General features: G+C 39.1%; 2 protein-coding genes across 2 annotated transcripts; one reads left to right on the plus strand and one right to left on the minus strand.

The window, feature by feature from the left end:
• Positions 1–103: 103 nt before the first annotated feature.
• Positions 104–1,245, plus strand: K444DRAFT_488346 (uncharacterized protein; the record flags this gene model as incomplete). The annotated part of the gene is made up of 2 exons (XM_024873164.1): positions 104–210; positions 1,023–1,245. Coding segments are annotated over 2 exons (330 nt in total), but the record flags the coding sequence as incomplete, so codon positions are not given.
• Positions 1,246–10,148: 8,903 nt separating this feature from the next.
• K444DRAFT_626739 (aquaporin-like protein) lies at positions 10,149–11,576 on the minus strand (the record flags this gene model as incomplete). Its single annotated transcript, XM_024882697.1, has 3 exons — positions 10,149–10,931; positions 10,975–11,210; positions 11,258–11,576. The coding sequence occupies 3 exons, from the start codon at positions 11,574–11,576 to the stop codon at positions 10,149–10,151; spliced, it is 1,338 nt and encodes a 445-aa protein (XP_024740583.1).
• Positions 11,577–13,226: the final 1,650 nt, after the last annotated feature.

Below are 13,226 nucleotides of genomic sequence, written 5' to 3' on the forward strand. Positions count from 1 at the left end.
GGCTCCGAGTATACTTCCAAAGATGTCCGAGGAAATCCCAGCCTCGTCCGCATCCGATCAGCGGCAGCCTCGCAAGCTCACAGCTCTCGAACGCAATAATCTGGAATGGGAATCCCACAAAGATGAAATCCGAAGAATATACATGGAGCAAGACAAAACACTCAAGGATACGATGCAGTATTTCAAACAAGAACACAACTTCAGCTGGAGGTGAGTGCAGAACAGTGTGGGCAAAAACTACTCAAGCTACTCAAGCTACTCTAGAGTAGTCTTGAGTAGAGTAGAGTAGAGTTTGAGTAGCGTAATATGGTACTTGAGTAGAGTAGAGTAGAGTACTACTCTAGAGTAACTCAAGAGTAGTCACGTGAAAGTTATATAAAAGTAATAAATCAATATTTATTTAATTATTAATAAATAAATAAGGTACCTATTAAGCAGTATTATATAATTTAAGCTAGCGCTTATATAGGGCTACTTAAATACTACTTTTCTCCTCAAAAAAATAGCTTTCCCTTCTCGGAATCTTTCTTTTTCTTCTTTTTTTCTTCTCTTTTTACTTCTTACAATTCGTCTTTATATTACCCCTAGCTTTTTAAGCAAGATATTATCTTAATTATACTCTTATTAAGTCTATTTTGTAATTTAGATATAATAAGAGTACCTTGAGAGAAGAGTTTGCCCTTAATAGCCAAGGAAGCCTAAGAATATATTAAGCTAGTAGAGGGTCTACCTTGCTTACCAAGCCTCGCTACTACTTGATTGGGCAGTGCAGTGGCGCTAGACTCGGGCCACCCCGGAGCCTTACCCAATTAAGCTAGTATATCACGTGTAAAATCACGTGCATACTACTCAACTACTCTAGAATATTCTAGAGTAGTTGAGTAGAGTATTGAGTAGAGTATGAGTAGTGAGAAATTCATTTGAGTAGAATATGAGTAGTACCCGCTACTCTACTCTACTCTACTCATTTCTCACACTGGTGCGGAATCTTTAAAATCTGATACAATAGTGACATGTCACAGTGAACGCAAATGGAAAGAAAAGCTGCAGGAATGGGGGTTCGAGAAGAATATCCCTGCCAAGGAGATGAAGTTCATGGCAACCAAAGCCTGGAAGAGGGAATTAGAAGAAGGAAAAGAGACGCTATTTTGTCGCAATGGGACGGTGGTTGATCGCGGCAAGGTCGAGATGTTCAAGAAGCAGAAACTGAATTCGGAGAACTCTTTCGTTATTCGGTCTATACCAGGTGAATTTTGTTCTCGAGGCAATGCGGTAGATGTGACTGACATCAATAGGAACGCCTCAACACATATCCTATAAAACGCCGAAACCAATTTCAAGTGATGACCGTCATTCGAGATTATCGGAAGAGGACAACGAGGTACAAAAAGCTGATCTTCAAAAGTTGGCGGCGGCGGTAGGCGACGATCCAACTGCAAATGGAATCAAGCGCAATGCTTGCAAGCTCCGTGGTAGAGATGGAGGTAGACTCCAAAGACGAGCGTTCGGAAGCGAGTCAATACCTGGAAATTCCGGAGTCAAGCCATGTTGACGATGGCCACATGGTGAGGGGATGTCTCACGCGTTTTGACGTAATATTAGTCTCATCGGCGTTGGAAAGACTCCTGAATTCATATCAAGGATTCCCTCACAAACTAAACACTCATCGGATTATTATCGCTCTGAGCGATTTAGATGCTACCAGGCCACTTTATTCAGCTCTTCGAATGTTCCTGGAGGGATCCGCGGCGCAGCTGGGAAATCGAAGTGCTTTGAAACGATTTCGTCTCCTTTTACTCGTCTTTGCGTGTGAGCTGAAGGTGTACATAAGTGGTGGCTCATCGCACTGGCTGGAACTCACAATTTATGGCCTTTGTAAAGCCTCGCTTGACTTATGGCGGCCAGAGGCCTCATTCGAACGCGAGTTGGGTTTGCTCGCCCCAGCGGGCAAGAGACACTTGTATTTTTTAATCGATGCTTTCTGGGAGGATGACGGTAAAATGTTTACCAATCATCGGTCAGTGCAGGTGCTTGGTACACGACTTGCCTCCGGATGCTCAGCTTTGGGTTGGTTACATGAAGCGGAAGTACTATTCATAGTCCTTCGAACCACTCTGAAGGCAAACCCTGTCTTGAGTCACGGTATAACTCAGATTGCAGTTCAGTATTGTCTACATCTAGAGAGAGAGAAACGTTATGGAGAAATTCTCTCCGTCCTTTACGATACATATACAGATCTGAGCAACATCTATGACATGGATGGAAAATGGGAGAGGGTTCTATCTGTTCCTGCGGAACTGCACCCACATCTTCTCACCATGAGAGACATCATGAACGACATTCCGCGGCCACTCAACCAGCACATCTCCCCAGACAACGTAAATCAGCTTTCGACACTAGTGAATCTATTCGACGAAGAAATTCGGCGTTTTGAATGCGAAGAAAATGAGGACAGGAGCGAAGGTGCAGTGACAGAGGACGGCGAGGTCGATTGCGAGAGTTTAAATAAGTTCGGAGTGACCTATACTGAGAGTGTCATTACGGGGATCAGTTTCAACTACTCAGACTTATACAGATGAAAGAGGATTACTTGAATGTTTGCAACGATCTTTTCGGTGGCATTCCTTTGGCTCACTAATCTGGTTATTGGGGTCAATATTTCCTTCAGCATATAATACCGTACCTCAAATTCTTGCAGTTACTCCGCGACCTCGGTCTATTATCAAGTTGACCGTTTTTGCTTCAGCCCTTTATACAAATTCAATACTTTTCCTCTACATGCACAACTTCCACCTTGGCCATCTCTCATATTCACAAGCTCCACTAAACTCGCGTCATCTTCCGCTCTCTGCCCTCTGATTGATTTCGAAGCTTTCCTCCGATCTCTTGTATGTAGACAAGTTCCAACCATGGAAAAGACCCGGCCATGGAGACGGAGATGACTTCAACGGTATAACCGCATTCCCATCTGGGTGCTGGATCTGTATCAATTTTAGACCACGGGGGCAGGATAAGATTTAAACCGATCTTGAAAACCCGGATATAATGTAATCGGATAGAATGAACTGACTGCTGTTCCGGACATAATCTGTATTGGGCTCAATCAGCATTGGAGGAACTTTATTGGCACGTGGTGGAGATATACCATCGCTCCTGTAGTGATTGTTCGTGCTTCTGCATTATCTTTCATGGCGATGTTGACCCATGGAATGAGAATTAGGGGTAAAATGGCGGTAAATTCAGATAAATATTAGGCAAAGACTTGAAGGCAGCATCAGTGCTTGATTAACAAGTATTTCTGCTCGTACTTACACTTACAGCGCAAGGGCAGGGGTTTTAGTTGAACCATAGTATCGCTTAAGTTGAACCATATTATCAAACTCTGCATATGCTCGTTTATTTAGCTGAACCATAGTATTGCTTAAGGAAGCGAGACAGCTAGCCGAGCAAATGAATAGGTTTTGTGGCCATTATATTTTAGACATATGCTGTGTATATGCTCTCCTTATGCGGGCTAGGAAGGTTCGGGTCAGTCCCGAGCTTGCGAGGGGCCTTAGGGTCAGGGGTTAGGGTCAGTCCGGGGGGTTGGGGGATGGTGAGAGCCCCCCGCATTGGGATATATTAAAGCATTGAGGCCCTACGGGTTAGGGGTTAGGGCTTAGCATATGCTAGGGTATATGGGTTCCATATGCCGAGCATATGCTTGAGTAATAATAATAGTAAAGCAAGATATATTCTAACTTACTTATGTGCTGCTTCTTAGTAGTAAATGCTAAGTATATGCTGGGAGTATGCCTGGTGGGCCGTTGGGAGGAGGTCGGGGTTGGAAGATAGGAATGAACGAGGACAGGTGTCTATATTTATTAAAGATAGTGAGTACAGTGTGGTTTTTAGTAAGGGAAGTTGAACTAAATTATGGAAAATACAAGGGTATTGTCGATCAATTTTCTCTCTTTTCTGCTTCCCATGCGGTTAGTAAGCTTGCCGCTCTTGCTCAGGCGCTAATCACCCTCGGCTCAGTCGCCTGAGTAACCTGAGCACTCTGAGCAACCCACCTGAGCAAGCTGAGCGCCCTGAGCAGCTCGCCTGAGCGGGCATGAGTATTCTGAGTAACGAGGCGGATTAAATTTATAACCGGGAAACCTCCCAAATTTAAGTAAGACCTTTTCTGTAATAGAATTAATTATTTCTCTATAAATTATTTATAAGGTCTTTTGAAGTTCGATTATTATAGTCTTTGAATTATATTTAATATTTATATGAGTTTTGAAAGTATATTAATCTCTTAATTCGTTATTATACTATGAAAAATCGCAGAATCCGGAAATTGCATTTCCGGTTATAAATTTAATCCGCCTTGTAAGATTTACTATATTATTACGTATTTTAACTTCTTGCTTTTTAGTTAATTATACTTAATCTAAAATGAGTTTATTAATCCTATTAAAAACCGTCTAATTTAAGTCCCTTTATATGCCAGAGCTTCTAATATAAGAGCAATTTTCATATACTAGCGGATATCTAATTCCGGTCTATAATAGATATACTAGCGCCCGTCTAGCTCTAGCCTCTTTAATCCCTAGTATTATGGTAGCCGATCTCTCTCGTACTAGTATATTAATTATACTAATACTTAATAGGCGCTAGTACTTGGTCTGTACTAGAGCTTCTAATATAATAGCAATTCTCTTATACTAGTATCTATAATATAATAGTATTATTATATTAATCTTAATACTAGTATAAATAAAATAAGAAAGGTATTATAGTATAAGAAAAGAGGCCTCAGGTAATAAGTATAATATTAATATATAACTTAGAATATAAGGCTAAAGTACTAAGTTAAGGTAAAGAAAAAAAGGAGGTTTTATATAATACTATATTAAAATATAAAGAGAATATCTCCCTCTATTATTATATATATAGTAATGTTTTAAAGAAGATAAGGCTTAAGCTAAACTAAATTAAATTTAATAATATTAATATCTCTCTATCTCAAAGCTTCCGGGCTTATTTACAGGTCAAAATTGCCCTTTTATATAAATACCCTATTTAAAGAGGCGTTTTATCTAAGAATAAATAGCTATACTTAATATCTTCTTTAGAATCTTCTTTTTTAGAATCTTTTTTAGAATATTCTTTAGGCTAATAATTCTTCTCGAGTTTATATCCTATTACTAAGTTAGTAATTATTATAAATATTATAATAATAGAAATAACGAGAATAAAGATAAGAGCTAATATAGTAATATTAGATATATAGATAATAAAGTTACCTGTACTAATAAGGTTCTTGGAAAGTAAAATATAGTTTGGGATCCTATATATATTAGATAGATTATTTAAAGTTAGGTTAAAGAGTATATTAGAATTCCAGACAAATAATATAATAAGTAGGTAGTTTAGATCCTTATTAATACTCCTAGCTCTAGTATTAAAAGAAGTTAATATATCCTAATCTAATACTGCCAGGTTAATTATATTAAGTCTGGCAGTAGTAAACGAAGTAGGGGAATCCTATAAAAGGTATTCTAAGATATTATAATAGAATAAAGGAAATCCTGGTATATTATAGCTAAACTACCCCGGGTTTCCTATCTCTTGGCCTTTCTATATCTATAAACCCGTCTCCTAGTATAAGAGAGGGGGTCTATTAGGCTTTATAGAATAGGATATACTATTTGTTTATAGGTTAAATAATAAATCGGTGAAATACCAGGGGTCCGTACTAGGTATAAGACTACTCTTCTATAAAATAGAGATATAGGTAGTATATATATTATTATTTACCAGAGGGTTTGTAACGGTAACGGGATTAATAAAAGTAGCTTGAGGATTAGTAAGTTACTTATTATTTAAAGTAATATTCTATATAATATTCTGGTTATTCCAGAGTAAATAGGAATTATTAAGTCCTAGTATAATCTAACTATATTCCGTATAATAAAAACCCCGAAGTACAAAATATAGGTCCCTAAAGTATTATATCCCAAAATCTATCTTATTAATATTATATATATAGTTAAACTAGAGAATTACTTTACTATCCGGCATTTGCCTAATATTTGTTTCGTTAAGCTAAACTCTATATATAGCTTCGGGATTACTAATCTAGGTAATAGTAAGGCCCCGGAGTACTACAGGCTTAAAGATATTATCTAGGTCTTATATGAAATATACTAATAAACCATTTGCTAGGTTCGGAAAGAAGAGTATATTAATATTAGCCAGAGCGGCTTCTCTAATAACTAATACCTAAATTAGAGCTAGAATAATACCTATATTAGAAACCCATATAAAACCAAGGGCTATAACCCAGATAGTATTTTATAAGATAAAAGATTTAAGGTAATTCTTAATCCAGGTACAAAAATGCTAGAAACTTTTTTGGTTCTTAGAGTTTAGAACAGACTGGTTTATTATCCAGGAATAAAATACCAAGAATCTCTCTAGTTCATAAAAGGTAATACGACGAGCTTTATCTTATTTAGCTAGATCCGCCGGGTTTGCCGGGGTTACTAGGGTCGCTAGGTTTGTCGGGGTTACTAGGTTTGCTGGGTTTGCTAGGTTTGCCGGGTTTATTAGGTTTATTGGGTTTATTGGGTTTACTGGGTTTGCCGGGGTTGCCGGGGTTACTGGGTTTGCTATATATTAATAATACTATATAATAGTAGCAAAAATAAATACCTAGATCTGGATATATATAAAGCTTAATATACCAGAATAGATAGTAATAATGGATTCGCGCTAGTTAGATGAAATAGCTATAGCTATTATAGGACCAGAATTAGTTAGATAGTTAAAGACTCGCCAGAGATAATAGGTATTTCTCGGCTATTATAAACCAGAAGGGAAAACTATAGCTTGGCTTAAAAATATCCTAATTTTAATAAAGGATAATTTTTTTAGTAAGATTTAAAGAATCTGCTATAAGATAGAAGAGAGATAAAAGAAAGTCACCTTTTTAATTTCGAGTTCCGGGGATACTAAATAAGCTTTTCTGAAAAGATAATATAATTAGTAGCGGCTATAAGTTTCGTTATTAGGTGGTTTTATTAAGAATTTGGTTTATTTAAAAGGCATTCTAATTCGAGATATTTGAGAATTAAATAATATAGAAGTAATAGTATAGTACTATTTTAGTCTCGGGTTATTCCTCCTACTTAGCTACTCGAAATATGGCCTATTTCTTATACCTACCTAAATAAATTCTGTTTAGGTTTATTTATAGATTTACTAATTAGTTTTAGTATCCCGGATACTATACTAGATATCGGAGTTATATGCCCGTATATCCCGTTTCTAAATCAAGGGTTCTTTACGAAACTAGGTTTGTAGTATAATAATTACGTTCCGGTTACGAGTAATATTAGTTCGGGATATAAGGCAAGGACTTATAAATACGAGGTTCTATTAGTAATACGTTATTAAGTATGAGGGGTTTATAGCTAGGGGGTATTTACTTAGGTATGAAAGTTAAAACTTAATATCTATATATAGAAGAAGGCCGAAAATTATTTTCGGCCGGTATTTTCCGATAAGATTCTTATTAAAAAAAGCCACCTTTGGGACTAGTATGGCTAGGCAAGAATACTAGAAGCTAGTAACTAGATTATTTTAACTTTTAACTTTTATTAATTAAAAAGATATATAATTTGGATTAATTTATTAAACTTAATTAATTTTATGATTTTTATAATTATTAATTAATTTCAATTATAGTATATTATAGAATAGTTATATAAAGCTCTAAGAATAGCTTTCTTATAAAACGTCTTTTCTAGCCATATACTAATTATATTTTATATTACGGTACGGGCCGTATTAAGCCTTAGCTAAGCCTAGTATTAGGGTCAGATCCTTTTTAAATAATTAATCTTACGGGTACTAAAAAGGGAGTTTTAGGAATACTTCTTTCTTCTTCTCTTCTTTTCTTCTTTATCTCTAGATTCTCCTTTATAGCTAGCTTATAAGAACGTTCCTTTTAGCCTATATAAGTACTCCTATATACCTCTATTATAGCCTATAAACCCTCGTACTATTATACTTTATTTAAGCCTTACCCTACTAATTCCCTTTAACTTAATATTAAAATATCCAGCTTTTACTAGTCGCAAAACTCTATAAAGTAGATATATATATAAAATTTAATTAATTTTATATTTTGCAAAATTTTTATGATTTTATAATAGTTTTTATAAGTAAATTATAAGGCTAAACTACGAGTTATATACTATTTAATAAGAGGAATCCAAAATCTGCTCCGGTAGAAACCCTGGGAGGGAGCAAAAATGGCTTTTCGGGAAAAATTTGGTCAGGAAACTATAGCCGGGATATACAAGAGGCCAAAATGGGTTCCATATTATGGTATGCTCAAGATACTCGGGCTCTGCTCAGGATACTCAGGCTTTGCTCAGGCTTGCTCAGGCTTGCTCAGGCTCGGCTCAGGTATACCCACCCTCAGCTCAGGTTAAAGCAGTAGTTGCTCACGTTCGCAGACTAAAACGGAACCAGCGAAAGGGAAAATTAATCCTGAGTCCGGAGGTATTCTCGCTACTGATAATATGGTTCAACTTAAGCGATACTATGGTTCAGCTACTGGCTCGCAAGGGCAAGAGAACTTTCCATAAAAGCAACGCGGCGACAGCGAAGAGGGTAACAAAATCGATGAACGATACTCCGGACTGGATACGCCATTTGGAGAGATGTGTTGATCAGCAAAGCCACGACTAACACAGCTTGAACACCTGTGGGTATTTGACTGATTGGCTGGATGGTCCAATTGTGATGATGAGTATGAGTTGCGTTTAAGATCGCGCTCAGAGTGTGGGGGGCTGAGTTGCGTTCGCGGTTCCATTATGACTATTTGCGAAGTTAGGTAGCATGAGGATCAACATCGCGAACATTTTTAACCGGATTCATACAAAGTATAGAGTAATACCGCAATATAGAAATGCCATTTTGTAAATATTCGCTTGAGGGGTGCGCGGTTGAAGACTGGCGGAGGGGCATACCAAGATACCTCCTGGGTGCCGCCCGGGGGCTGTAATTAAGGTATCACTCTCGCTCTCGTGCTCTCTCCACTTCGGTGGTGAATGCCATCTTCATATCGAGATCGGTATAGTTTAAGCGTGGAGACTAGTAAATTACTTTGAGAACAATTTTATGCTAGATAAAAGGAAAGGACCGTGCTGGTGGAATCGTGACGGCAAAGATTTTGGCACAAGGCCTTTCTTACCAGACAAACGAGACGGTAGGAGCGTGCGGCCTTTTTGCCAGAATCTTGTGGCGCTTGTGGATGTAATTGTCCGTATTTTGAGACTTACTATAATCTCGGTGATATATCAATGGAACAAGGAAGTTGCGTGGGAACGGAAGTAAGAGGCGAGAAAGCAGCAAAATATATCGGGTAAGGAAGGTGGGGGCCAGGGGCCACATCACTAGCAGCCGAATTGATCTACCGCCAGGAGTTCGAGCTAAGCGAGCAGCCCCCTTTTTATCATGTGCCACGACGCGCGAGGTAAAATAAGTATAATCCACAGCGCACTCAATTTCTTGATTGACACAGTACTCTTTGCGTTCTTTTTTAAACTCGGACTTTGCACCCTGTCAACTGTCGATCTGTGTGCTACTCCTGTCCTGCTTGTATCCAATTTGTATACACTAACATGCATCTTTCCCTTAGTCCACTATACCGATCGATTAAACTACTGCAGACCTGTAGATATCCGACAGAACCAAAGTTTTGGAATTATATTGGGGGCCAAACCTAGTATTTCTTGCTCAGCATTGCCCCGCCTCGTAACCCCACGTAGAAGTGCTCAACAAACACAGCCCCATCAAAAGAGATACACTTCACCCGGAGACTGCAAGGAAATCGAAAATACTGCCATGTTTCCCTCTTACACAGGTCCTCCGCGGAATTTCAAACTACCCGAGATTAGATCGAGGAGACTTAGAAAGTGAAGCGCCCCGTAGATACTAGATTCGTCAAACCCTTGCGCCAAACCCCAACCGCTATATACGCTCCCTATTATCGTTTCATTCATAAGTTCGTCAGTGACTACAAGACACCATCCATTCCATCCATTCGTTTGTCTCGTCCTCCTTTTCTCTTCGATGTACGCACCTCCGCTAGTCTCCGATGACTAAAGACCAGCACTTCCTGGCCACTGGGCTTCCAAGTCAGGCTGGGCACCCCCACCTACCACATTCTCCCCAGCTCCTTCGCCCCCTTGTCTGTCTGGGGCTGGTTTACGCTCCAAGTTGAGATCGCCATTTTTCTTGAAACCAGCAGCTGTAGCATTATCCAGCGAATGCGTGGGAACGGCAGAACTGCCTTCCTGTTGAATGGCATGTATTTTCTCGACCTCAACCTGTCTCTTTTTCACATTCTTAGCCACCTCGTGGCCAGAATTTTGTGTAGGATCATTTTCAACATCTCCATCCTGACCCGGATTCGCCATCTCGTATTCCAAAACTTTTATCAACTGGTAGAAACCAACTGCCATCACCGATCCCACAAAGGGACCAACCCAATAAATCCAATGATCACTGGTGAAATCATGTGAAATGGCGGCAGGACCAAAGCTTCGAGCTGGATTCAATGAACCTCCAGTGTAGTATACAGCTACTAACTCCGCGATGAAAAGTGAAAGGCCAATTCCAACTGGCGCAATGAATGTGGCCCTGTGTTTCTCCTTCGCAAGCATGATGATTGTGAATACCAGCTCGGCGGTACAGAGTGCTTCAATCCAGACTCCTTGAGCCACTGTTGTCCCAGCTCCGAGGGTCGTTTGGACGTTGAATCGACTTGGGAAGATGACGCTGACGAGATAGGCGGCGAAACAGGCCCCGCTAATTTGTATTATGAGGAGGAGGACCGCACGGAGTGGATCGAGGTCTCGGGTGATGGTAAGTGCGAGAGTAACCTGTCATGTTAGATGCTGCATGACTTGTAGATACCAGACTTACTGCCGGGTTGAACAGCCCACCACTGATGCGGAAGAAAATCCACGCATTGACAGCAAGACTGAATCCGAATGACAGGGATATGTATAGTAATTTGGATGGATCCACTCCGGTATTCGAGCCAGTTGTACTATTGTTGGCGGTTGTTCCAGCACCAATATTCGCTACTTGTGTACCGCCGAATGCGAAGAAGAGGAAAAGGGTAGTACCGATGAATTCGGCAATCATGGCAACAGTATCTGCCAGCCTGTCAGTTGGAGATTCGTTCAAATAGAAGATTACTTACGATTCTTCCATTCACTGTTCATCCATTTGATCCATTGTACATGCCCTGGAATTTTTTCTTTCTCTTTTAAGCGTTTTCTGATATGTCTCCTGGAAATGCCGTTTCGGGTGGTTTCCGTTCCAGTTGAGTCGTCGTCCCTCCCTCCCAAGTTTCCAACTGCATTGCCATATGCTCTGCGAACATTATTATCTTGCTTCCGAGCCCGTATACCAGAAGTATCTCCAGTCTGGTTCCCAATATTATTGCTATTATTGTCTTGATAGGTCTGGCTTGTGGTTGCTTTCCCCGAACGTGGTGGGAAGTCAGAAATAGATGTCATCGTGATGGTATCAACGTCCAAATGAAACATTCAGGAGAAACCCCGAACGCAGGTTAACATACTAGATCTCGGCGTGAAGAATTTCTTAAATGCATATAAATTTCAAGTTTTTCGATCCGAATCCTACCAAGACGCTATCGATGATCGTGTGGCTTTGCTAAGATTCTGATGTCACACTAAACGCGGGATCTAAGGCGCTAGGTGGCACGATGGCTCCGATCTTGTCCCTTTTCAGAGAGACGCACTGATCTGGGGTAGCCACTGAGACCCCCCACCGGAATTCTCCAGAGGAGCTAACGAAACCCGAATTGATCTGCCTCAGCAGTTTCCTTGTGCAACCCGAGCGCATCACGTGAGGATTTGCATATTCCGTGCCAAAAGGAGGCGTTAGCAATATGGAGAAGAGCACCTTTCCTTCGAACCAAATGAGTAGCTTAAATGGAACGCCAATGAACAGCCCACAAGCAAACTCCACAAGAACAGGATTGATGAGGATACTCACTCCTATTCAACTTCCTTCCAAAACAAGCTTTCCTCTGATTATTCGTCAGACTCAAGTCCACACAACTATATTCTTACCCACATTCAAACAACCATGGCTGTTGAAGTATTGGGATGAAGCTTATTGAGCTACAGCCACATTATCTTTATTGTACTTGCTGCCAAAGCCACGACCTGTAATAGTCCAGGTCCCTGCGCTCTCTTTACTTAAAGACTTTACTTCAACGCTATGCACATTTTTTCGCTTACATTGTTGCCACCTCTCTCGCATACAATAAAGAAAAGAAAAACTCTCAAGCGACCATTATTTAACACGTGTATATTGTAGCCTTGAGTCATACTTTGTGCGCCGATCGCTTTCTGGTCGATGCATTTCTTCGAAGACTATTGGCTTGCTTTCATATAATGGGTTCCTGTTTTCTTTTTTATTATTGGTATGCAGAACACAGGTTGCAGGTGAATATATCAGGATGCAGGGGTTGGGTATGAAATTTCAGAGCATTATTGCCACTCCTAAGTACTTAAGTTTTGAAATCCGGTTATATAGCCTCTCTTTATACATCACTATTACAGCACAGTTACGGCAGCGTTGGGGTTAGGATTATTCCTATTACTTCTTAATATTATTATTATTATTATCTCATTCGTTGCCAATGCTATCCAGAATGCGAGCTCCGAGTGAATAGACTCCGGTCTCTACCTGTTATTAATATTGTCCAGTTGCCTATCGCGCTTACTCTTGTTAGTCTGCTTCAGTATATCAAAGGAATACCCAAACTACTTAAGTTATTTAAGTATATGCTTATTGAGTATTAAGTAGAGTATAAGTAGCCCCTTTATAACTAAGCTTAAGTAGAGTAGAATAGACTACTTAAGTAGTTTATTTTATTAAATAACTCTTCTTATATTATAAATACTATTTATTTTTTCTCTTTATTATCTTGCTTTACCTTTATTACCTTTTTTACTACTTTATATTTCTCTAATACTACTTATTATACTAGTAAAAATTAATATAGTAATTATATATTATTTAATATATATAACTACTAAATAATAAATTAAAGAAAAAAGAAATATATAGGGTTTATTTTAATTTCTACTTACTTTTAGATATAATATAACCTTTTAAAGCAAGTTTAAAGATAA

The sequence above is a fragment of the Hyaloscypha bicolor genome, assembly GCF_002865645.1.
Source record: "Hyaloscypha bicolor E unplaced genomic scaffold K444scaffold_50, whole genome shotgun sequence".
Taxonomy (NCBI): Eukaryota; Fungi; Ascomycota; class Leotiomycetes; order Helotiales; family Hyaloscyphaceae; genus Hyaloscypha; species Hyaloscypha bicolor.